Source organism: Sapajus apella, unplaced genomic scaffold, assembly GCF_009761245.1.
Source record: "Sapajus apella isolate SASKATOON/1434 unplaced genomic scaffold, GSC_monkey_1.0 scaffold43, whole genome shotgun sequence".
NCBI classification, from domain to species: Eukaryota; Metazoa; Chordata; class Mammalia; order Primates; family Cebidae; genus Sapajus; species Sapajus apella.
The window spans coordinates 10,161,041-10,185,613 of NW_022436983.1; the positions used below are offsets into that span (position 1 = coordinate 10,161,041).

General features: G+C 55.1%; 1 protein-coding gene across 7 annotated transcripts in view; it reads left to right on the forward strand.

Moving 5' to 3' along the window:
* CROCC (ciliary rootlet coiled-coil, rootletin) overlaps positions 1–24,573 on the forward strand; it is a 62,797-nt gene that overhangs the window by 32,507 nt on the left and 5,717 nt on the right. For all 7 annotated transcript variants that reach the window (XM_032300548.1, XM_032300550.1, XM_032300554.1 and 4 more), the window contains 16 exons: positions 1,150–1,294; positions 2,289–2,435; positions 2,771–3,001; positions 4,402–4,595; positions 4,859–4,986; positions 6,451–6,620; positions 8,479–8,658; positions 9,796–9,930; positions 10,304–10,447; positions 10,874–11,112; positions 11,572–11,731; positions 14,869–15,036; positions 17,271–17,643; positions 22,443–22,612; positions 22,719–22,839; positions 23,132–23,295. In XM_032300548.1, the coding sequence (XP_032156439.1) occupies positions 1,150–1,294; positions 2,289–2,435; positions 2,771–3,001; positions 4,402–4,595; positions 4,859–4,986; positions 6,451–6,620; positions 8,479–8,658; positions 9,796–9,930; positions 10,304–10,447; positions 10,874–11,112; positions 11,572–11,731; positions 14,869–15,036; positions 17,271–17,643; positions 22,443–22,612; positions 22,719–22,839; positions 23,132–23,295 (2,869 nt within the window). The remainder of the gene's footprint in view (positions 1–1,149; positions 1,295–2,288; positions 2,436–2,770; positions 3,002–4,401; positions 4,596–4,858; positions 4,987–6,450; positions 6,621–8,478; positions 8,659–9,795; positions 9,931–10,303; positions 10,448–10,873; positions 11,113–11,571; positions 11,732–14,868; positions 15,037–17,270; positions 17,644–22,442; positions 22,613–22,718; positions 22,840–23,131; positions 23,296–24,573) is intronic.

Sequence of the window (24,573 nt, forward strand, 5' to 3'; positions counted from 1 at the left end):
TTTTTTTTTTTTTTTTTTGAGACGGAGTTTCGCTCTTGTTACCCAGGTTGGAGTGCAATGGTGCGATCTCGGCTCACCGCAACCTCCGCCTCCTGGGTTCAGGCAATTCTCCTGCCTCAGCCTCCTGAGTAGCTGGGATTACAGGCACGCGCCACCATGCCCAGCTCATTTTTTGTATTTTTAGTAGAGACGGGGTTTCACCATTTTGACCAGGATGGTCTCGATCTCTTGACCTCGTGATTCACCCGCCTCGGCCTCCCAAAGTGCTGGGATTACAGGCGTGAGCCACCGCGCCCGGCCCAAGTACCATTTTAAGCAATTCAGTTCTCTCATTTAACTCTCATGATAGCTCTGTGATGTAGAAGCTGTTGTTATCTCCATTTTGTGGATGGTAAACTGAGGCACAGAGAAGCCATGTAACTTGCCCCAGGTCACACACTAGTCACAGAAGAGCCAGGATTTGAACCCAGGCATTCTGCCTTCAGAATTAACCTCTTCACCACTGCACTGCTTACCTCTCTGGGACATGATGGGTGATGATGTTTAGTAGATTGCGGTGGTGTATATCATTCTTGTTTCTAAAGGTCCTTGGGGAGATGTGTCAGGCACTATTTTAAGTGCATATGAAGTTTGTATCCTTAAAACAGTTGGGCGTGGTGGCTCCTGCCTGTAATCCCAACACTTTGGAAGGCCAAGGCAGGCGAATCGCCTGACGTCAGGAATTTGAGACCAGCCTGGCCAACATGAGGAAACCCCATCTCTACTAAAACCATAAAAATTAGCGGGGCATGGTGATGAGCACCTGTAATCCCAGCTACTTGGGAGGCTGAGGTAGGAGAATCCCTTGAACCTGGGAGGCAGAGGTTGCAGTGAGCCGAGATCGCACCACTGTACTCCAGCCTGGGCGACACAGCAGGATTGTCTCAAAAAAACAATGTCATGAGGCAGGCGTTACCTCATTTTGCGGATGTGAAAACAGACGCCCAGGGTTGTGGAGCTATGCAATAGTGGGCTTGGTTGCCCTGTGGGTCAGGCTCTTTCTCTCCAAACTCCTGCCTCAGACCTGGTCCCCAGCCCAGCATCCCGCTGGCTACGGGAAGTTCAGGGGAGGGGAGTGACATGGGCTACCACCTGCCCTCTTTCCCGCAGCCATAGGCAACTAGAGCAGCTGGAAGGGAAGCGCTCAGTCCTGGCCAAGGAGCTAGTGGAGGTGAGGGAGGCGCTGAGTCATGCCACACTGCAGCGGGACATGCTGCAGGCCGAGAAGGCTGAGGTGGCCGAGGCGCTGACCAAGGTGGGTCCCCTTTTGGTGCACAACCACAAACCTCCCTCTGACCCCCAGCCCCCAGCCTTCTCACATTGGCTTGGACTGGTCCCAGAATCAGGCCAAACTCTGAGCCTGGTCACAGACTGACCCCTTCCTTCCGGATGCAGGCTGATCTTTGTCGCAGGCCACGGACCTCTGGACCTCTGGTCCCAACCATCAAAAGTGGGTTGACCTCTCTCTGTGGCCATATCCCTGCTCTTCCAGATTCTCCTGGGAGCAGAGCCTGTAGCTCTGAGTCATCCAGTGCCTGAGACTCAGCTCCTGGGGTCTGAGAGTTGGGGCCACAGCCCAGAGAGTCCTTGGTAGGGGCCTGCCCTGTCCGCTGCAGCCTGGGCTCTAAGCAGTGCTATCCCTAGACCCTACTTGGGGTATTCTCTGAACTCTGGCCCTGCCCAGCAGCTTGAGCTATTTTTGCACAGCTCTGTGGTGCATGGCTTTTTAAAATTTTTATTTATTTTTTTTAAGTGGAGTCTTGCTCTGTCACCCAGGCTGGGGTGCAATGATGGAATCTCAGCTCACTGCAATCTCTGCCTCCTGGGTTCAAGCAATTCTCCCACCTCAGCCTCCCGAGTAGCTGGGATTAAAGTCACCCACCACCATGCCTGGCTAATTTTTGTATTTTTAGTAGAGACGGGGTTTCACCATGTTGGCCAGGATGGTCTTGAACTCTTGATCTCAGGTGATCCGCCCACCTTGGCCTCCCAAAGTGCTGGGATTACAGGCGTGAGCCACCATGCCTGGCCGGTGCATGGCTTTTAAATGGCTCCATAAGCAACAGGCTTTCTGTGGTGATATTTTTTTCCATCTCACGTTGTGTCTCTTCCTTGTCTCTCCTCCCCTGTCTCTGAGAGTCCATCTCTCTGCGTCTCTTCTTGCCCTTCCTCACCTCCTCCCCACCATTCTGCCTCTCCTCATCTCTCCGGGCCCCACCACCTCTGGCCGCTTTGGCCTGACCCTGCAGGCTGAGGCTGGCCGTGTGGAGCTCGAGCTCTCCATGACTAAGCTGAGGGCAGAGGAGGCCTCCCTGCAGGACTCCCTGTCCAAGATGAGTGCCCTCAACGAGAGCCTCGCTCAGGACAAGTTGGATCTGAACCGCCTTGTCGCCCAGGTATACTGCGCATCTGCGAGCCCACCTGCCCTGCCCACCCATCCTCCCTACTCAGTGAGGCATCCTGGGCCCCACCCTGCACCTGTCTGTCTTGGCCTCTGTCTCCCTTTCTGTCTCTGGTTCTCTGTTTCTGTCTATCCTCTCTGTGTCAGAGCACAGAAGTTCGATTGGCCCTCCTCATCTCCCCCCGAAGTGTCCCATACACCCAAGGGCACTGTCCCTCATTCCCTGGGAGCCTCCCCTGGGCTACTGTGGGTGGTGGGTGGGTAGAGGAGGTGTCCTGGTCCTGGGAGGGATGCTCTGCTCAGGAGGCCCCACTCCTACCTGGCCCCCAGCTGGAGGAAGAAAAGGCAGCCCTGCAGGGCTGGCAGCGGCGGGCAGAGCAGGAGGCCACAGTGGCGCGGGAAGAGCAGGAGCGGCTGGAGGAGCTGAGGTTGGAGCAGGAGGTGGCGCGGCAGGGCCTGGAGGGCTCCCTACGAGTGGCGGAGCAGGCACAGGAGGCGCTGGAGCAGCAGCTCCCCACACTGCGCCATGAGCGCAGCCGGCTGCAGGAGCAGCTAGCCCAGGTGGGCCGAGCTGTGTGGGGTGGGTTGTGGAGAGCATGTGGGGCAGGCCGTGATCCCAGCCTCCTGCCTCCAGTCCTGGGTTAAGCCACAGGTACTGGAGCCTGCTTCTGGGTTAAATACAGCTCCATTTCTGCTCACTGGGAACCTTGGACAAGCTGCCTAACCTCCCTATACCTCAGTTGGCCCATCTGTAACATGGGCCTAAGCATTCTTATTACAAAAGGAGATTCTGGCCGGGCGTGGTGGCTGATGCCTGTAATCCCAGCACTTTGGAAGGCCCAGGTGGGCAGATCACCTGAGGTCAGGAGTTCGAGACCAGTCTGGCTAACATGGTGAAACCCTGTCTCTACTAAAAAAAATAGCTGGGCATGGTGGCCGGTGCCTGTAATCCCAGCTACTCTGGAGGCTGAGACAAGAGAATCACTTGAACCTCGGAGGCGGAGGTTGTAGTGAGCCGAGATTGCATCATTGCATTCCAGCCTGGGCAACAAGAGTGAAACTCTATCTCAAAAAAAAAAAAAAAAAAAAAAAAAAGGAGATTCTGAAGAATACAGGGGAAAACTTGTGTAAGGACATTCAGGGGATGGTCTGGCCCTGAGTCACCACTCAGTACAGATTAGTAATACGATATTAGGTCAAGACTTTTAGAATTGGAATCTTAGACTTTTGGGAACATCACATCTGGAAGAGACCTTAGGGTTTCAGGGATCCAGGGACCTTCATGCAGTGTTTATACTGGAGCGCCTGGGTTTCTGGGAGGGGTCTGTAGAGGATGGGGTGGTGGGTGCAGGAAGCAGGGTGCAGGTCTCCACCTTGAGGCCTGCTGAGCAGCACTACTGGGTCTGTTTTATATATTCAGGGTTCTGTTCTTCCCAAAGCTGAGTGAGGGCCCTGCTTTTTGTTACTGTTGTTGTTTGGTTGGTTTTTGAGGCAGAGTCTCGCTTTCTTGCCCAGGCTGGACTGCAAGGGCATAATCTCAGCTCACGGCAACCCCCACCTCTGGAATTCAAGCTATTATCTGCCTCAGCCTCATGAGTAGCTGGGACTACAGGCGTGCATCACCATGTCTGGCTAATTTTTGTATTTTTAGTAGAGACAGGGTTTCACCACATTGGCCAGGCTGATCTTGATCTCCTGACCTCAAGTGATCCACCCACCAAAGCACTGGGATTATAGGCGTGAGCCACCGTGCCTGGCTGGGCCTCGTTTTCATATGCACGTGCATTGCAGATCTAGAGAAGGTCATGACTTGACCAGGTACATATAGCACATCAGGGCAGACCCTGGGCTCGAACCCAGGCCTTCTGCCAGAACTGGGTTAGGCCCAGAGTTGGGGTGCGGCATGATGAACAAGCTGGGGGATGCTGGGAGTACTGCTCACAGTCTCTGGGTGGGGGCAGCTTTCCCGGCAGCTGAGCGGGCGGGAGCAGGAGCTGGAACAGGCCCGGCGGGAGGCCCAGCGGCAGGCGGAGGCGCTGGAGCGTGCAGCCCGGGAGAAGGAGGCACTAGCCAAGGAGCGCTCTGGCCTGGCCGTGCAGCTGGCAGCTGCAGAGCGTGAAGGCAGGACCCTGTCAGAGGAGGCCACACGCCTGCGGTAAGGCTTGGGCTTTGCCCAACCCACCCTGGGGGGTCTTCCTGGGGCCACACTGTGGCCAGGCATTGGCCCCCAGGGGCAGTTACTAAGGAGTCTGGCTTGCCAACACGTCCTAACTATGGCTCAGGCTTCCCCAGGGAGGGTGAGCCTGGCCAGGCAGGTAGGTTGGCACCCAGCCCATGCCTGGCCACGCCCTGAGATCCACAGTTTCCTGGGGCCAGGCAGGCTGAGTCCCAGGGCCTCAGGGACTGTATGTGCTGCAGCTTGGAGAAGGAAGCCCTGGAGAGTAGCCTGTTTGAGGTGCAGCGGCAGCTGGCCCAGCTTGAGGCCCGCCGGGAGCAGCTGGAAGCCGACGGGCAGGCCCTACTGCTGGCCAAGGAGACCCTGACTGGTACGAGGGGCCGGGAACTTGGGGGGAACACCAGGCTCCTGCCCAGACTGCAACCTTTCAAAGTCTGGGGTCTCACAGAAGTTGGGAGCACTGGAGTAGGAGCCTCGCTGGCCTGGGTTCTAGTCTTGCACTACCACTTAGATCTGCTCTTCCCTTGAGCAAGCCGCTTTCCTGTCTGGGCTGCAGATTCCTCATCTGATCATTAGAGTTGACAGTGCCTACCTTCTAAGCCTGTTGCCAGGATGAAGTAGGAAAAGCGTGTGAAGGTCGCAGCACGATGTCTGGCTTGGTCGATAGTAACTGCTGTTCATCCGCCATCAGGCCTGTTAGGGAGTCTGAGTTCTCTGTGGTTTTCAGATGATTCTCTTGCACCAAAATCCAGCCCCATCTCTCTGCAAAGTTCCCCATCCAGTCTCTGAACTCAGGGCTTCTTTCTGCTCACCTAACATTAACTAAGCACCTACTTGGGTCATGGAAATCAATTTTCCTGTCCATGTCCACCTGGGCCAGACAGAACCAGGAAGGGAAATGCCGGTGCGTTTCCAACCTGGGAGATGGTTCTTAGATGGTCCACGTGGCTATACCATTTCCATTTCCTGTAGTCATTTCCACTAATGCTGATAGTTAACGCTTGATAGGTATGTGTATGTCAGTCATTAAAGGGGATGCTGTATATGTTGCTGTGCAGCTTTGGGAAGTCACTGCTGGTCTCCTCTGAGCCTCTACTTCATCATCTGTTAAATGGGGATGAGGATAAACTACCTAGGCATGTTATGAAGACAGAATGAAGTTATGTCTAGAATACTTAGCTGGGTGCTCAATCAGTAATAGGGTTTTTGTTTTATTTTTTTGAGACAGAGTCCCATGCTCAATCAGTAATAGGGTTTTTGTTTTGTTTTTTTGAGACAGAGTCTTGCTCTTCTCGCTCAGGCTGGAGTGCAGTGGTGCAATCTCAGCTCACTACAGCTTCTCCCAGGTTCAATCGATTCTCCTGCCTCAGCCTCCAAAATAGCTAGACTATACACGCCCGCCACCACACTTGGCTAATTTTTGTAGTTTTAGTAGAGACAGGGTTTCACCATGTTGGCCAGGCTGGTCTTGAACTTCTGACCTAAGGTGATCCCCCCGCCCCAGCCTCCCAAAGTGCTGGGATTACGCGCCTGGCCTAGGGTTATTATATCTTTGATATCCTTCCCATTTGGGAGACCATCTCATCAGTCATTTTATGCCTTTGATGCCATTCTAGGTAGGCAGGAAAGGGGCCAGGGCCAGTGGGCCCATGTGGCAGATAGGGAAACTGAGGCTCAGAGAGGTCAAGCCACTTCTTCAAGAGGACGCATCCTAGATGCCAGGCAGGCCCTCTCCCTCTGGGATTTTGCCCATGTGGCTCACATGGCCTAAGTCTGCTGGCCCAAGGAGAGGATTCAAGCCAACCCTGCCCTTTCCTCCATTCCTCTTGTGCAGGGGAGTTGGCGGGCCTGCGGCAGCAAATAATAGCTACACAAGAGAAAGCCAGTCTAGACAAGGAGCTGATGGCCCAGAAGCTGGTGCAGGCTGAGCGGGAAGCCCAGGCCTCTCTGCGGGAGCAGCGGGCAGCCCATGAGGAGGACTTACAGCGACTCCAGCGCGAAAAGGTTTGAGCAGTAGGGGAGGGGTGGGCAGAACTCTGAGCTACTGTCTCACCATCTTTCTTGCTCTGCCTTGGTCTCTACATCTGTAAATGGGACTTAATCTCTGTTGTGGAGGCCCTGAGAACAGCTGGGAGGACTGGGCTGTGGAGAGGTTTTGAACCTTATTAGACATGCAGATCCCCAGGTCCCAAATCTGGTCCAGCCCTGGTAACCCTGATGCAGAGGGTCCACAATTGCATTTGGGAAATGCTGACCTAAGGTACAGCAGGAGAGCATTTTTATTTGCTAAGAAGTACTGTTTGCATATGAAGGGCCACTCAGACCTGAGCATATAGAAAGGCAAGGGAAGTTACTAGAACACTGACTCTGTGGTTATATTGCCTGGGTTTGAATCTAATCTTGGTCACTTACTGGTAATGCTACCCAAGGTGTCTGTGCCTTTATTTCCCCTCCTGTAGAAATGGGGATAGGATGGTGGAAGGTACTGAGGATGAGGTGAGACCATCCGCATAAAGGGCTTAGCATAGTGACTGGCACTTAGCAAATGCTGCATAAGTTATTGCTGGCACTGGCATAGCTCTCCAAAGTGGCCCTCAGGACAGGGACCATGGGCCACCAAATCCTGGACGGGCCTGCCTCCGACAGCGGTGCAGGCTATGACTGCGTGGCTCCAGGGGACACCACTCACCTGCAGTCCCCTTGGCCTTGGGTGATTGTATCACACTTCTCCAGCAGGTGATGGTAAAGCTCTTTAAGAAGGGGTGGCTTGGCTGGGTGCGGGGGCTCACGCCTGTAATCCTAGCACTTTGGGAGGCTGAGGTGGGTGGATCATGAGGTCAGGAAATGGAGACCATCCTGGCTAACATGGTGAAACCCCGTCTCTACTAAAAATACAAAACATTGGTCAAGCGTGGTGGCACACACCTATATCCCAGCTACTGGGGAGGCTGAGGCAGGAGAATCGCTTGAACCCTGGAGGCAGAGGTTGCAGTGAGCCAAGACTGCACCACTGCACTCCTGGGCGACAGAACGAGGCTCCACCTCAAAGAAAAAAAAAAAAAAGAAGAAGAGGCAGCTCTGTCTGCTTCTCACAAAGTTGCCAGGGGCAAGTGCTGGGTCAGGCACCTTCCCTCAGCCCCTCGGGGGGCTGCTCTTTGCCTGTGGGCTCTACCTGCCCACCTATCCAGTCCCCAGGGAGCTAAACTCCTATGGCCCCCGTCTTGCTCTTGCCCTTTGCTCTGCCTGGCTTGGCCTCATTAACGTCCCCAAATCTGTGTCCTTCTCTCCAGCTCCTCTGCCACCCCCTGACCCCGTTCATTCCTCACAGCCAGTCCTAACTCCCCTCCACCCCAGCCCTGCTCCCTCTTCGCAGGTGTCAGAACATCCCCTAAGCTGAACATCAGATGCTCCTTGTCACTTTGACTTGAGTCCTCTCCCCACTCCCTGCACTGTCCTTAGAATCCCTGTGGCCCACATGGCCTGGCCTGGCCACTGCCTGGGGCTCTGGCGTGTGGCTCACCGTATCCCATTTCCCCTCTACACCCTGAATCCTCTAGGTCTTTCCAGGGGCTGTGCTCTTGGCCTGGGGCTCTTTATCTTTTCTCTCTTTTCCTGGCTGAAGCTACTTATCCCTCCTCAGGGGATCACACTCGGACCCCCAGGCCAGCCCACTGCTACTCCTGGACCCTTTTACAGCCTTGGTGTGTCCCCATCACAGCCCTCCTCACACCCTTGTAGTTACTGGGTCACCCTCCCTATCTCTGAGAGTATGGCGGCTAGATGGCTCTTACTGCCCTAAGGTTTGAGGGGTCTGCCTCTGCCCCTCCTGATGTATCACGTGCTCCGGGTTCTGGCCCCCTAGGAGGCAGCATGGCGGGAGCTGGAGGCCGAGCGAGCCCAGCTGCAGAGTCAGCTGCAGCGTGAGCAGGAGGAGCTGCTGGCCCGGCTGGAGGCCGAGAAGGAAGAGCTGAGTGAGGAGATCGCTGCCCTGCAGCAGGAGCGCGACGAGGGCCTCCTCCTGGCTGAGAGCGAGAAGCAGCAGGTTCGTGAGCCCTGGCACGGCCTCGCGGCTCTCTGAGTTTAGCCACCTGGCAGCTGGGAGCCCTGGGGCAGGCCACTTCCCTCTTAGGGGCCTGAGTTTCCTCACCTGCAGGACGGGATTAGAAGGGGGTTCGCAGGCTGGGCGTGGTGGCTCATGCCTGTAATCCCAGCACTTTGGGAGGCCAAGGCGGGTGGATCACAAGGTCAAGAGATCCAGACCATGGTGAAACCCCGTCTCTTTAAACAAAAAAAAAAAGGGGGGTTTCACAAGGCTTTGCTGTGCTTTATGCCTGGGACGCAGCACTTGCTGAGTGACAGTGACAGTCATGACACCAGGAAAGCTGTTCCATATTCTCTCATGCTTTGTCCACCCCAGGCCAGGCATGGATCCTCATGGCTGCCTTCTGAGCAGTCCCCATGAGGCCTGCAGGCATCAGCTGACCTGTCCCCACAGTACCAAATCCCTAACTTTCCCGTTATGTAATGGAGACAGGGCAGACCATGCCCATCTCCTCTCCTCACCAGTGTGTACCTGGGTGAGTCACTTTGCCCCCTGACCCTCCGTTTACTCATCTGTAACGTAGAAGAATGAAGGCCAGGCGAGGCGACTCATGCCTGTAATCCCATCACTTTGGGAGGCCAAGGTAGGCGGATCACCTGAGCTCAGGAGTTTAAGACCAACCTGACCAACATGGAGAAACGCCGTCTCTACTAAAAATACAAAATTAGCCGGGTGTGGTGGTGCATGCCTGTAATCCCAGCTACTCGGGAGGCTGAGGCAGGAGAATCGCTTGAACCCGGGAGGCAGAGGTTGCAGTGAGCCAAGATCGCACCATTGCACTCCAGGCTGGGTGACAAGAGAGAAATTTCATTTCAAAAAAAAAAAAGGGAAGAATGGAAGACTCTGTTGTAGGGGTGTTGTGGCGGGTTGGTAAGCTCTGTGGGTGGTATCCATGCCTGGGTTCTTGTGACTGCTGTTATGCCCTTTCCCAGGGCTGCCTCTGCCCTGGGTCCACCTGCGGTGGCACACTCAGGCCTCTGAGTCCCCAGTGGCCACACTTCCCAGGCAGGAGGAAGTCCGAGCATCTCCCCAGGACCAGCCCATCCCCCAAGCCCTTTGTCCTCTGCCTCTGCCCAGGCTTTGTCTCTGAAGGAGTCTGAGAAGACAGCGCTGTCAGAGAAGTTGATGGGCACACGGCACAACCTGGCCACCATCTCCCTGGAGATGGAGCGGCAGAAACGGGACGCCCAGAGCCGGCAGGAGCAGGACCGGGTAGGGTGGCTGGGCAGCTGGTGTCCATCTCATGGAGAGGCACTGGCTGAGGAGGCCCCACTGTGGGGAGGCAGGGCCCCCCCCATCCCAGAGAAGCTTGCAGGCTGTGGGAGAGGAGGTTCAGCCCTTCCTTTGGGAGCCCCCATCTGAGGGAGGTGGCTCAGCCCTGTCCTGGAGAATCTTTTTGGCCTGAGGGAGAGCCTGGCCACACGGACAGCATTCACAGTGCATCCAGGGGTCAGCAGAGGGTCCAGGAGGCCAACAGGAGGGGCTATGTTTGGAGCTGAAAGTGGACAGTACAGTCAGTGAGTTGGGAGCAGCTGGGGGCTGGGGGACACAGCAGGACCAACTCTGAGGAGCCCCTCTGTCCCAGAGCACCGTGAACGCTCTGACATCCGAGCTGCGGGACCTACGGGCCCAGATGGAGGAGGCTGCTGCGGCCCACGCCCAGGAGGTGAGGAGGCTGCAAGAGCAGGGCCGAGACCTGGGCAAACAGCGCGACTCCTGTCTTCGCGAGGTGAGCAGGCGCCCCCCGCCTTCCAAGCAGTACACCCTAAATGGCGCTGTGTGCCTGGGGGCTGGTCCTGTGGGACCCGGGAGAGTGTAAGATTCCTCCCTGCATTCGAGACCAATAAATTGCAACTTACAAAGGAGGCAGCAGGCACTGATGAAGCACCTGTCATGTGCAGGTGAGATTTGGCCTCAGGGAGGGGCGAGTGGGGTCTCTGCCCTCTTGCTGCTGTACACAGAACAATCCTGACGGTGACTTCGGTCAAAACGTTACTGATTACAGCATGCCTTGCTCAAATGATAACTCACAGCCTGCGGTCCGAGCACTGCAGAGGGTTGGAGCAGGCTCCCTGGGGCTGGGAATCTGGGGTACAAGACCCAGTTTGAGGGGGCACCCTGACTGCCGGCCTGCGGACATGTGCCGTGTGCACAGGCAGAAGAGCTTCGGACCCAGCTACGTCTTCTGGAAGATGCCCGCGATGGGCTGCGGCGGGAGCTGCTGGAAGCCCAGCGCAAGCTGCGTGAGAGCCAGGAGGGCCGTGAGGTGCAGCGCCAGGAGGCGGGCGAGCTGCGGCGCAGCTTGGGCGAGGGCACCAAGGAGCGCGAGGCCCTGCGGCGCTCCAATGAGGAGCTGCGGGCTGCTGTGAAGAAGGCAGAGGGCGAGCGCATCAGGTGAGGCGTCACGGGGAGCGGGGTGACCAGCCCCAAGTCCTCACGGAATCCCATCCCTGAAACCTAACTTCACCCCAAAAGTTCCTGGGAAATTGCCCAGATAGGGATTCTCTGTCTCCTAAGCAGAGCCTGGCACCTGGGTCATTTTAGGAGGGTTTCCTCCCAATTGATTGGGGAACAGCGCAGGGGAACAGCGCAGAGGAGCAGCGGGCGGAGTTGGGTCCAGACTCAGACCCACTTGCCGTCATCACCCTGGAGACCAGGCCCCCTCCTGGAGTCACTGGTCTACCCCTCCCAGCCGAGGGCCTGGGTCCCAGCCCTGGGGGGTTCAGCTCTCAGGAGGGGCCGCATGGGCAGGCAGTGCCTGACCCACCCCAGGAACTGGAGGAGGTGGCTTTTGTGTAGAGCCACTGGCTACTCCCAGGACCCAGGGCAGCCTCTGACCTCTGCCGTCTCCAGCCTGAAGCTTGCCAACGAGGACAAGGAGCAGAAGCTGGCACTCCTAGAGGAGGCACGGACAGCTGTGGGCAAGGAGGCTGGGGAGCTGCGGACGGGGCTGCAGGAGGTGGAGCGCTCACGGCTGGAGGCTCGGCGGGAGCTGCAGGAGCTCCGGCGGCAGGTACTCTCCCTGTGCCACCCCTTATCCCGGGCTTGCTATGTGCCCCAGGGCCGCCGGTAGCTCCCCCTTTCTGGAATTGTATTTCCCCATATGTAAAACCAGGGGCTTGAACTATGACCAGCCCTCTCACGTAACCTTGGTGTGAATGGATGGGCTTTGAGGAGTCCTGGAATCCCTGAAACTGTGGGAAAGTCTGCGTGCATTTGTGTGCACACTCAGGCTCACACTTCTCCAAGGGGAGGAGCTGGCGTCCTTGTCAAGTTCCCAAAGGAATCGGCCAACAACAAAAGCTACAGATTTCATGAACTAGGTCAGGGGTTGGCAAATTGTGTTCCGTGAAGAGCCCAAATGGTAAATTTTTCCAGCTTAACGGGCCACCCAGTCTCTGTTGCAACTACTTGACTCTGCTGGGGTGGTGAGAAAGCAGTCCCAAACGGCATGGACGGATGGGTGTGGGTTCCAAACTTTGTTTAGGGACACTGAAATGTGAATTTTCTGTCAAGAAATTTTGTTCTTCCTTTAGACATAATCCCTCTCCTCTCCTCCCCTCCCTTCCTCTCCTCTCCCCTGCCCTCCCCTCCTCTCCGCTCTCCTCCCCTTCCCTCTCCTCCTCCCCTCCCCTCCTCTCCTCTCCCCTGCCCTCCCCTCCTCTCCGCTCTCCTCCCCTTCCCTCCCCTCCTCCCCTCCCCTCCTCTCCTCTTCTCCTTTTTGAGATGGAGTTTCACTTTTGTTGCCCAGGCTGGAGTGCAATGGCGCAATCTCAGCTCACTGCAAACTCCGCCTCCAGGGTTCAAATGATTCTCCCACCTCAGCCTCCTGATTAGCTGGGACTACAGGCACCTGCCACCACATCCAGCTGATTTTTGTATTTTTAGTAGAGACAGGGTTTCACTAGGTTGGCCAGGCTGGTCTTGAACTCCTGACCTCATGACCCACCTGCCTTGGCCTCCCAAAGTGCTGGGATTACAGGTGTGAGCCACCGCATCCGGCCAGAAATGATTCATTTTCAACTATTTAAAAATGTTTAAAAAAGAAAAATCCTTAGCTCATACCCTTATAGAAACAGGAGACTGGCCAAATTTGGCCTGTGGGCTGTAGTTTGCTGACCCATGAATTAGATGATCCAAACTCGTCAACAGCAGCATGCATTGAACAAGCATCTGCTGTCCATGGAGCACTGCCCTGGACACTGTGGGCTCAGGCTTCTCACTCTAGAAGACGCGAAGAACAGGAGGTGGCCTCATTCATCCTAGGTGCTGCCTCATCCAGTGATACCACAGCCAGGCCAGGTGCAGTGGTTCACGCCTGTGATCACAGCACTTTGGGAGGCAGAGGCTGGTGGATCACTTGAGCCCGGGAGTTTCTGAGACCAGCCTGGGCAACATGGTGAAAATCTGTCTGTACTAAAAATACAAGGAATTAGCCAGCTGTGGTGGCCCATGCCTTTAATCTCACACTTTGGGAGGCCAAGTTCAAGACTAGCCCAGGCAACATAGTGAGAACCAGTCTCTACAAAAAAATTTAAAAAATAGCTCAGTGTGGTGGCATGCTCCTGGAGTCCCAGTTACTCAGGAGTCTGAGGTGGGAGTAAATCTTGAGCCTGGAAGTCAAGCTGCATGGAGCGATGATCGCACCACTGTACTGCAGCCTGCACTACAAAGTAAGACCCTGTCTCTAAAAGAAGTTTGCAAAATTATTTTTATTTTATTTATTTGAGATGGAGTTTCACTCTTGTTGCCCAGGCTGGAGTGCAATGGCACAATCTCGGCTCACTGCAACCTTCACCTCCTGGGTTCAAGTGATTCTCCTGCCTCAGCCTCCCGAGTAGCTGGGATTACAGATGCATGCCACCAAGCCTGGCTGAAATTTTTTTATATTTTTAGTACAGAGAGGGTTCACTATGTTGGTCAGGCTGGTCTGGAACTCCTGATGTAAGGTGATCCACCCACCTCAGCCTCCCAAAGTGGTGGGATTATATGTGCGAGCCACCATGCCTGGCCCTCCACCAAATTTTTTTAATTAAAAAAAGTCATATTACAACTGGATAGTCAGATGTACTGTGATACCCAGAGATAACAGAGCCGAAAGAACAAATCCTCGACCAGGATCTGTGGCTCACGCCTGTAATCCCACCACTTTGGGAGGCCAAGGTGGTCAGGAGTTCGAGACTGGCCTGGCCAACATGGTGAAACCCCATCTCTGCTAAAGATACAAAACATTAGCTGGGCCTGATGGCACACACCTGTAATCCCAGCTACTTGGGAGGCTGAGGCAGGAGAATTACTTGAACCCAGGAGGTGGAGGCTGCAGTGAGCCAAGATCACACCATTGCACTCCAGCTTGGGTGACAGAGTGAGACTCCGTCTCAAAAAAAAAAAAAAAGAGAACAAATCCTCTCCACCTCTCACCACAGCCCCCTTCACCCAGGCCCCTTCCTGAGAAATCACAAGACTCCTGAAAGGAACTAACGTTTGCGTGCCAGGCTCTTGCTGGGTGCATTCCATGCTATGGCATCTCATGTTACCCCTACTGTAGCACCACGGGGTAGGCAGGCAGTACCCCCACCTGCCCTGTGGAGACATAGGGGCTTAGGACATTGTGCTTGTCTCAGATTGAATCCCAGTCTGCTGTGTGTGGGCTGTGTGACCTTGGGCAGGTTACTTTGACTCTCTGAGGCTCAGTTTTCTCATCTGTTAAATACGGATAACGTTACTATCTACGTCATATAGCACTGTACGGAGATTAAATGAGTTAATGTAACTGCAGTGCTTAGAACAGGCCTGGACACAGGTGGCAAGTGCTCCAAAAATGTTCATCGCCGTTGCAGAGGTGAAAGAAACCCAGGTGTGGTTCCAGCCTGTGAGCTCCTAGCCTGCTAAGGGCTGAGCCCTCCTATTATACCCACCCCGTCATGAAAGGTAGTTTTGGTCCATTGATTAAATGGTAAACAGGCTACTGGTGCCCAAGTGCCTGGCATCACTCTAGCTCAGTGTGGTTATCTAGAGGCTGGCTCCCAGTGGGTATGGGGTGGCATTTGATGCATGTGTCCCAAGAGCAGTAGGTCCCAAGTGCTCTGGGGCCAGGACTGGGGGTACAGGGGCAGAGCTGAACCCGCTGCCATTCCCGCTCTCTCGCAGATGAAGATGCTGGACAGTGAGAACACCCGGCTGGGCCGGGAGCTGGCAGAGCTGCAGGGCCGCCTGGCGCTGGGTGAGCGGACAGAGAAGGAGAGCCGACGGGAGACCCTGGGCCTCCGGCAGAGGCTGCTGAAGGGCGAGGCCAGCCTGGAGGTGATGCGGCAGGAGGTAACTGAGCAGGCGGGCAGGCTGGTGCATCCTTCCTCCCCCCAGCAAGAAGCCGGTGGGCACCCGAATGCCAGGCTCATTCTGAAAGGCTACTCCCTAGGGCTCGTTCCATCCCCAACTCCTTGAGACTCTTCCCCAGTTATAATAACAACAACCCAAAGAACAGTGTGTCTACTATGTGCCACCACAGAATGGGTGGGGGAGGTCCTGTAGATACGCCCTTGTTTGAGTCTCCCAGCGGCCCCATGGGGTAGGTACCGTTAGCACCACTCTATTTTTTTTGAAATGGTGTCTCACTCTGTTGCTCAGCTGGAATGCAATGGCGCAATCTTGTCTCACTGCAACCTCCACCTCCCAGATTTAAGCGATTCTCCTGCCTCAGCCTCTTGAGTAGCTGGGATTACAGGTGCCCGCCGTCATGCCCAGCTAATTTTTGTATTTTTAGTAGAGATAGGATTTCACCATCTTGGTCAGGCTGCTCTGGAACTCCTGACCTCAGGTGATCCACCTGCCTCAGCCTCCCAAAGTGCTGGGATTACAGGTGTGAGCTACCGCGCCCATCCTACTGTTAGCCCCATCTTTTTTTTTTTTTTTTTTTTTTTTTTATTGAGACGGAGTTTCGCTCTTGTTACCCAGGCTGGAGCGCAATGGCGCGATCTCGGCTCACCGCAACCTCCGCCTCCTGGGTTCAGGCAATTCTCCTGCCTCAGCCTCCTGAGTAGCTGGGATTACAGGCACGCACCACCATGCCCAGCTAATTTTTTGTATTTTTAGTAGAGACGGGTTTTACCATGTTGACCAAGATGGTCTCGATCTCTTGACCTCATGATCCACCCGCCTCGGCCTCCCAAAGTGCTGGGATTACAGGCTTGAGCCACCGCGCCCGGCCTGTTAGCCCCATCTTACAGGGCCCTCAGAGAGGCCAAGGAATCTACCCACGGTCACACAGCCACCCAGGTCGGTCTGACTCCAAAGCCCACATGCTTTCCACTCTGCCTTTTCCAACTGTTTCGCCGCCGTGAGTCTGTTGTACGGCCCGGACCAAGCTACTTCATCTCTGTGCCGCAGAACGATCATGGGAGATGGGCTAGCACAGCAGGGCATGTATGAAGGGCCCTGGCACAGGTCCTGGCACCCAGTTGCTAAGTAGTTGGGGTTTCCTGTGAAACTGGTGACTGCGAGAGGCTGACTCTCTAAACGGCAGGGGTGGCTTTGTGTCTGTGTGACCACGCATGCCATTGGTAAATAATTTTTTAGTGCATGCCCCACTGTGTGCAGATTTATTGATAAATTATGTGCAAGGAGGGGGCATTGTAGCCTAGTGGTTAAGGGAACAGCCTCGGGACACACCTCCCTCTGGAACCAGTAGACACTTAATCTTCCTGGCTGTTAACTGTGTTCCCAACTGCAGCCCGCAGCCCCTATGTGGTATGCATTTCACCTCCCCACCTCCCCCCCAACCCCCAGGGCTGTGAGTATGTGATTAATAAACTGCTGTCAAGCTAAAAAAACAACAACAACAAAAACAGCTGGGCAGGGTGGCTCACGTCTGTGACCCCAGCAACTTTGGGAAGCCGAGGCTGGCGGATCACTTGAGGTCAGGAGTTTGAGACCAGTCTGGCCAACATGGCGAAATCCTGTCTCTACTAAAAATACAAAAATTAGCTAGGTGTGGTGGTGCTTGCCTGTAATCCCAGCTACTCCGGAGGCTGAGGTGGGAGGATCACTTAAACCCGGGAGGTGGAGGTTGCAGTGAGCTGAGATTGCGACACTGCACCCCAGCCTGGGCGACAGAGCTAGACTCCATCTCCAAAAACAAAAAACCCCACAAAAACAACAACAACAAAAAAATAGCCTCTGGAGCTAGAGTGCCTGGCTTTGAATCCCAGCTCCGCAGTTTACTAACTCTGTGGCCTTGGACAAGTTATTTAGCATCTCTGTGCCTGTTTCATCTTCTGTAAAATGAGGTTGATTACTTCACTCCAGCCTGGGCAACAAGAGCGAAACTCTGTCTCAAAAAAGCAACAAATCAACAAAATAAACAAATTCTAGTATTTTCTCCCACACTCCGGGGATGTTTTTGCACTGCCTGCCTGCCTGAATGGCGAGCACTAACGGAGCAGGAGCTGTGCTGATCACACAGCCAGGGATGGTGGGGCTCTAGTCTGGGCCTTGGGGGTGGGGCATCGGGTTGGGGGAGGCCTTGCCGACCCCACCTCCTGACATCGCTCCAGCTCCAGGTAGCCCAGCGGAAGCTGCAGGAACAAGAAGGCGAGTTCCGGACCCGCGAACGAAGCCTGCTGGGCTCCCTGGAGGAGGCACGCGCCACTGAAAAGCAGCAGCTGGACCACTCCCGCGGCCTGGAGCTGAAGCTGGAAGCGGCGCGGGCCGAGGCTGCAGAGCTGGGCCTGCGGCTGAGCGCGGCAGAGGGCCGGGCACAAGGCCTGGAGGCCGAGCTGGCCCGCGTGGAGTCGCAGCGGCGCGCGGCGGAGGCCCAGCTTGGCGGCCTGCGCTCGGCTCTGCGCCGGGGCCTTGGCCTTGGTCGCGCGCCCAGCCCTGCCCCGCAACCGGTGCCCGGCTCCCCTGCCCGGGATGCGCCCGCTGGAGGTAAGCACAGCGCGTGGCGGCAGAGAAGGGTGAAGGTGGGCGGGCCGCACTGAGGCCCCGCCCCCATATTACAGTTTTGTTTTGTTTTGTTTCCCAAGAAGCCCGCCTTTCGCTGGGCCACGCCCCTCCACCCAGGCTTGCTTCTTAGTCCCGCCCCGTTACCGAGGCCCCTCCCTTCACTGATCCATGTTTCTCTAGGGCGCTTTTTCTTTTTTTTTTGGGGGGGGGACGGAGTTTCGCTCTTGTTACCCAGGCTGGAGTGCAATGGCGCGATCTCGGCTCACCGCAACCTCCGCCTCCTGGGTTCAGGCAATTCTCCTGCCTCAGCCTCCTGAGTAGCTGGGATTACAGGCATGCGCCACCATGCCCAGCTAATTTTTTGTATTTTTAGTAGAGACGGGGTTTCACCGTGTTGACCAGGATGGTCTCGATCTCTTGACCTCGTGATCCACCCGCCTCGGCCTCCCAAAGTGCTGGGATTACAGGCTTGAGCCACTGCGCCCGGCCTGCTTTTTCTTTTTTTTAGACAAGACCCCACTCTGTTGTCTGAGCTCAACTGGTCCTCCCTCCTCAGCCTCCTGAGTAGCTGGGATACAGGTGTACCACCACGCCCAGCTAATTTTTGTAGTTTTCGTAGAGACGGGCTTACTGTGTTGTCCAGGCTGGTCTTAAACTCCTGGCTTGAAGCGATCCTCCTGTCTCTACCTCTCAAACTGTTGGGATTAGAGGAATGAGCCACAGCACCCAGTCTAGGTCGCTTCCTTTTGGAGGGAGGGGAGGTGGTTCTTTATTTTTAATTTTTGAGACAGAGTCTCACTCTGTCACCCTGATTGAAGTGCAGTAGTGTGATCTCAGCTCACTGCAACCTCTGCCTCCTGAGGGCTCAAGTGATCCTCCTACCTCAACCTCCTGAGTAGCTGGGACTACAGGCATACACTACCACGTCTGGTTAATTTTTGTATTTTTAGTAGAGACGGGGTTTCACCATGTGGCCCAGGCTGATCTCAAGCTCCTGGACTCAAGCAGTCCTCCCGCCTCGGCCTCCCAAAGTGCTGGGATTACAAGCATGAGCCACCACGCCTTTCCTGGATGGGGAGATGGAGGGTTTTAATGCCCTTGACTCCTTTTCTGATTTTCTGAGCCTCCATCCTTAGTTGACCCTGCCCTCTCTCCAGCAACACCCTGTTTTCTTCAGCCTCTCATCCCCAGCTCCACACCATGCCTGTGACCTCACATCTCCCTCAAATAGATACACCACCAGGCCCGGCCCCTTCTAGGAAATCCTTCCAAAGGAAAAACCAGGCACGGGACATTGCTGGTGGGAATGTAAAATGCTGCCGTCACTGTGGAAAATAGTTTGGCAGTTCCTTAGAATGCTAAAAATAGAATTATTGTAGACCCAGCAATTCCACTCGTAGGTATATACCCAAAAGAACTGGAAACAGGGGCATGAGCAGATATTTGAGCACCAGTGCTCATTGCAGCATTGCTCACAATAGTCAAAGGAAACAGCCCAAATGTCCATCTACAGATGAATGCATAAACCAGCTACAGTGTGGACAGACCATGGAGTATTATCCGGCCTTCAAAAGGAATGACACTCTGATACATGCCAAAACACGAATAAACCTTGACAACATTACACTAAGTGAAATCTATGTCACCAAGGGACTAATACAGTATGATTCCACTTACATGAAATATCTAGAATAAAGAAATTCATAGAGACAGAAAGCAGATTAGAGGTTACTAAGGGCTGAGGATTGGGGGGTTACTGCTTTGTGTAGTGAAGTTTCTGTCTGGGGCTATCCTAGTTTGCCAAAGCTGCTGTGACAAAGGACATTATCCTTGGTGTCCGAGAGGGACTGGTTCTAGGACCCCATTGGATACCAAAATTGGTGCATGCTCAAGTCCTTGATATGAAATGGCATAGTACTTGCATGTTACATATGTGCACACTGCCATGTACTTTCAGTCATCTTTAGGTTACTCACAATACCAAATACAGTTAAATGAAAATAGTTGTTATAATGTGTTGTTTTTAATTTGTCTTTTTTTTTTTTTTTTAAGATGGAGTCTCGCTCTGTTGCCCAGGCTGGAGTGCGGTAGCATGATCTCGGCTCACTGCAGTCTCTGCCTCCTGGGTTAAAGTGATTCTCCTGCCTCAGCCACACCTGGCTAATTTTTGTATTTTTAGTAGAGACAGGGTTTCACCGTGTTGGCCAGGCGAGTCTTGAACTCCTGACTTTGTGATCTGCCCACCTCAGCCTCCCAAAGTGCTGGGATTACAGACATGAGCCATTACACACCTGGCTAATTTATATATATATATATATATATATATTTTTTTTTTTATTAGAGATGGGGTTTCACCATGTTGGTCAGGGTGGTCTCAAACTCCTGACCTATTGGGCCAAACGCCTGACCATCCAGTCGGGATGATTTGTGAACAGATGATGGTGATGGCTGCACAACAGTGAATGTAATTCATGCCGCTCAGTTGTATACTTAAAAACAATGAAAGTGTGCCAGGCGCGGCAGCTTATGCCTGTAATCTCAGCACTTTGGGAGGCCTAGGTGGGCGGACCACCTGAGGTCAGGAGTTCAGGACCAGCTTGGCTAACATGATGAAACCCCATTTCTACTAATGGAAAATACAAAAAATTAGCCAGGCACGGTGGTGCACACCTGTAATCACAGCTACTTGGGAGGCTGAGGCAGGAGAATCGCTTGAACCCGGGAGGTGGAGGTTGCAGTGAGCTGAGATTGTGCCACTGCTCTCCAGCCTGGGCAACAAGAGCAAAATTCTGTCTCCAAAAAAAAAAAAAAGGAAAAGTGAAAATGGGCTGGGTGCAGTGGCTCACGCTTGTAATCCCAGCACTTTATGGGGCTGAGGGGGGTGGATCACTTGAGTTCAGGAGTTTGAGACCAGCCTGGGCAACATGACGAAACCCCATCTCTATAAAACAACAACAACAATTAGCGAGGCATGGTGGCGCATGCCTGTAGTCCCAGATACTTGGGAGGCTGAGGCAGGAGGATCTATTGAGCCTGTGAAGCCGAGGCTACAGTGAGCTGTGATCATACCACTGTGCTCCAGCCTAGGCAACAGAGCAAGACCCTGTCTAAAAAAAAAAATGGTGAAACTGGGACATTTTTATGTTACGTATGTTTTGTCACAACAACAAAAAAATTGGGGAAAAGCCAAGGGAGGGGCCAGGGCTGTTTATGTGGGGGCAGCAGGTCCCTCACTGAGGAGGTGATGGGGAAGGGGAGAGTGGTTGTGAGGCTCGAGGTGAGTGGGGAGGTCTGAAGTGGAGGCACCCTTTCCTGTGGACAGCAGGAGCCAGCAGTCCCAGAGCATCAAGCAGGAGAGTGAGGGGTGGGGTGAAAGGCTTACTGCAGTAGCCATTGCAGGACTTTTACCCTGAGATAATGGGACCTTCTAGAGCTGGAGGCCCCAGGGGCAGGCCTGCTTCTTTGGGAACCTCTGAGTGGGGCCCTTTGGGTGGTGACCAAGTTTGTGGCTGCCAGGTAGTTTGGTGTCGCTTCACCGTCACCAAGGCAGGATGCTCATGGCAGGACCCTTGTCCTGCAGTTCCAGTGCCAGCCTCCAGGTAGCACCCTGGTTCTACCCACCCTACCCCCTCCACCTCCCCAAGCCTTCACTCCAAGCAGAGTGCACAATTTTCTGCCAGGGAGTCGGGCTGCGTGGGTTCCCATCTCAGCTTTGAAACTTTCCAGCATTGAAAACAAGCAAATCACTTTCTTTTTTTTTTTTGAGTTGAAGTCTCGCTCTGTGGCCTATGCTGGAGTGCAATGACACTGTCTCAGCTCACTGCAACCTCCACCTCCTAGGTTCAAGCGATTCTCCTGCCTCAGCCTCCCGAATAGCTGGGACTACAGGCGTGCGCCACTGTGCTTGGCTAATTTTTTGTATTTTTAGTAGAGACAAGGTTTCACCATGTTGGCCAGACTGGTCTTGAACTCCTGACCTCAGGTGATCCACCCACTTCGGCCTCCCAGAGTGTTGGAATTTCAGGCGTGAGACACCATACGCAGCCAATTTTTGTATTTTCAGTAGAGACAGCGTTTCCCCATGTTGGCCAGGCTGGCCTTGAACTCCTGACCTCAAGTGAGCCGCCTGCCTCAGCCCCCACAGTGCTGGATTTACAGGCATGAGCCACCAGACCCAGTCAGGAAAACAAGCAAATCGCTTAACTGCTTTGAGCCAGCTTTACCGGGGAAGAGGGTAAACTTTTCCTTACCTGTCAGGAAGTTGTCATAAAGATGAAGCGCCTGGCACAGTAGGTGCTCAGTCCGGAGAGACGTTGAGGTGATGCAGTGGCCACCCTTGCACTGGGCCCTGGGAACAGTGGTGGATGGAAGGGACGAGGCCCAGCCCTCACGGTGCTTGTGGTCTAGGTGGGGTGGCAGACATCAGACCCCACTGAGGGTGGGATGTGCTCATTCTAATCCCAGCCTGGGGCCAGGGAGGCCTCTGTGGGTGGGGGGTGGGGTACCCTAAAGGATGGGCCAGGTAAAGAGAGGCCATGGGGAGAGGGGGAGCAGCACTCACAGAGGCCCTAGGGCTGGGACAGAGATTGTCCTAGAATATAGATGCAGGGTGGCCATTTTGTAAAGGGTGAGAGGGTTTCAGCTGGGTGGGCAAGAAGGCCCCTAGGCTATAGCAGAGGTTGGGCTTGATTCTGAGGGCTGCTGGGAGCAGCAGGGACGGAAGTGAGTGAGGTGCATGGGAGGCCCGTGGCTCCTGCATTCCTTAGCATCTTCTCTTCTAGGAAGCAGGGAAGGGCTCAGCAGCCCCGGCACCTTGGAATGCAGCCCTGGGTCCCAGCCACCATCTCCAGGACCTGCTACCTCCCCGGCTCCTCCAGACCTGGACCCAGAGGCAGTGCGTGGGGCCCTCCGGGAATTCCTGCAGGAGCTTCGGAGCGCCCAGAGAGAACGGGTAAGCCTGGGCATGAGTGGCTGGATAGGGAACCTGGAGGGCCCTGGAGGGGTTGCAGGGTGTCAGAGCCGGGGTCATCCTTTGTTCCCCCATGTCGGGGCTGCAGGACGAACTTCGGACCCAGACCAGTGCCCTGAATCGCCAGCTGGCTGAGATGGAGGCTGAGAGGGACAGCGCAACTTCGAGGGCCAGGCAGCTGCAGAAGGCGGTGGCTGAGAGTGAGGAAGGTGAGTTTGACCCTCGGGGTCCCTGTTCTCTCTCCTGTGTTTTGGGTAGTTGAGGCGGGAGCCGCGGGTACTGGCCTCTGACCCTGCCGTGGCCCCGGTGACCTGACTCAGGGCCGTTTCCTCCAGAGGACCTCCTTGGTCAGCCTCACCTGTGTGCAGGCCCGCACACTGTGAAGGGTGCAGACAGGCCCTGCGCTGGGTGGAGTGCAGGCTGGACATTTTGTGACCTGGTTTGGGTCTCAGGGCTGCGCTTGGCCACGCCCATGCCTGACGGGGTGGGCGGTGGCTGCAGCCCGGCGCAGTGTGGATGGGCGGCTGAGCGGGGTCCAGGCGGAGCTGGCGCTGCAGGAGGAGAGTGTGCGGCGCAGTGAGCGGGAGCGCCGGGCCACGCTGGACCAGGTGGCCACGCTGGAGAGGAGCCTGCAGGCCACTGAGAGCGAGCTCCGGGCCAGCCAGGTGGGCAGGAGCTGACGGCCGGTGGGCGAGGGGGAATCTGTGTCCGGGAGTGGGTGTCCAACTCCTACCGCGAGTCTCCCTGTGTCTGTCTGCCTGAGTCTCCCTGCAACCCACTGAGGTGGCCAGCCTGCGACTCTGTGAAACTGTTCAGGCTCCATCATCTCATGTCACTTGTGCTCACTAGGCTGTAGAAAAAAGAGCTCAGTCAGGGTGCATTAGCTCACGCCTGTAATCCTGGCACTTTGGGAGGCCGAGGTGGGTGGATCCCTTGAGCCCAGGAGTTTGAGACCAGCCTGGGGAACATGGTGAAACCCCATCTCTATGAAAAATACAAAAATTAGCTGGGCTTGGTGGTGTGGGCCTGTAGTCCTACTTGGGAGGCTGAAGGGAGGATCACTGGAGCCTGGGAGGTCGAGGCTGTGGTGAGCTGTGATGGTGCCATTGCACTCTAGCAAGGCAGACAGCGAGACCCTGCCTCCAAAAACAGAAAGAAAGAAAGAAAAAGAGCTTGGGCTTTGAGTCATCATCTGTCTGGTTTTCATTTTCCTCATCTATAAAAGGAGGAGCAGTGATTGCCCATAGGGTTGATACACACAGACTCTTAACACAGGTGGTGTGCAGGGGGTCTCTGTTTTATGTCTCTGTGTAGCCACACGAGTGCATTCTGGGGTTTTTATGTGTGTTTGGGGAACATCTGTATGTGCTGGTGTGTGTGGGGCAGGAAGCTCAGGCCCTGGTAGTAACAGTGCAGAGCCTTCTTGCAGCCAAAGTCCCCCTCTGCCCTCCCCAGCCTGTCCTTCCATTACTGTCCCCCGCCCTCTGCCTCTGGCCTGGGGCCGAGCTTAGCTGGATTGTTGTGTCTGCGGCTTCAGCTCTGGCCATGGGCCCAGCCGCAGGGGCTGCGGGAGGAGGCCAGGAACAAAGCTGGGCAGGAGCCAGAGTGGGGGCCCTAGACGGCAGGGCTGGGGATCTGGGCAAGATGGCAGAGGGACCAGGCTCAGAATGGGGGCCGGGGAGGGCAAATAACACCCCCTGTTGTCCCACCCTGTAGGATAGTACCAGGGATGAGAGGACCCCTAGTCTGCCTCCCTGTCCCATCCCTGCTCCCCAGACTGTCTTCACTGGCTGACCCTGGGCAGGAGAGGGGGAATCATCACCTGAAACCCTAGAATAGCAGGGCCCCTCGGAACTGCCAGGCTTGGCTCAGTTTGCACGTGAGTCAGTGGGGCAGGAGAAGAGCCCTGGAATCTGCATTTCTTTTTTTTTTTTCTTTTTTTT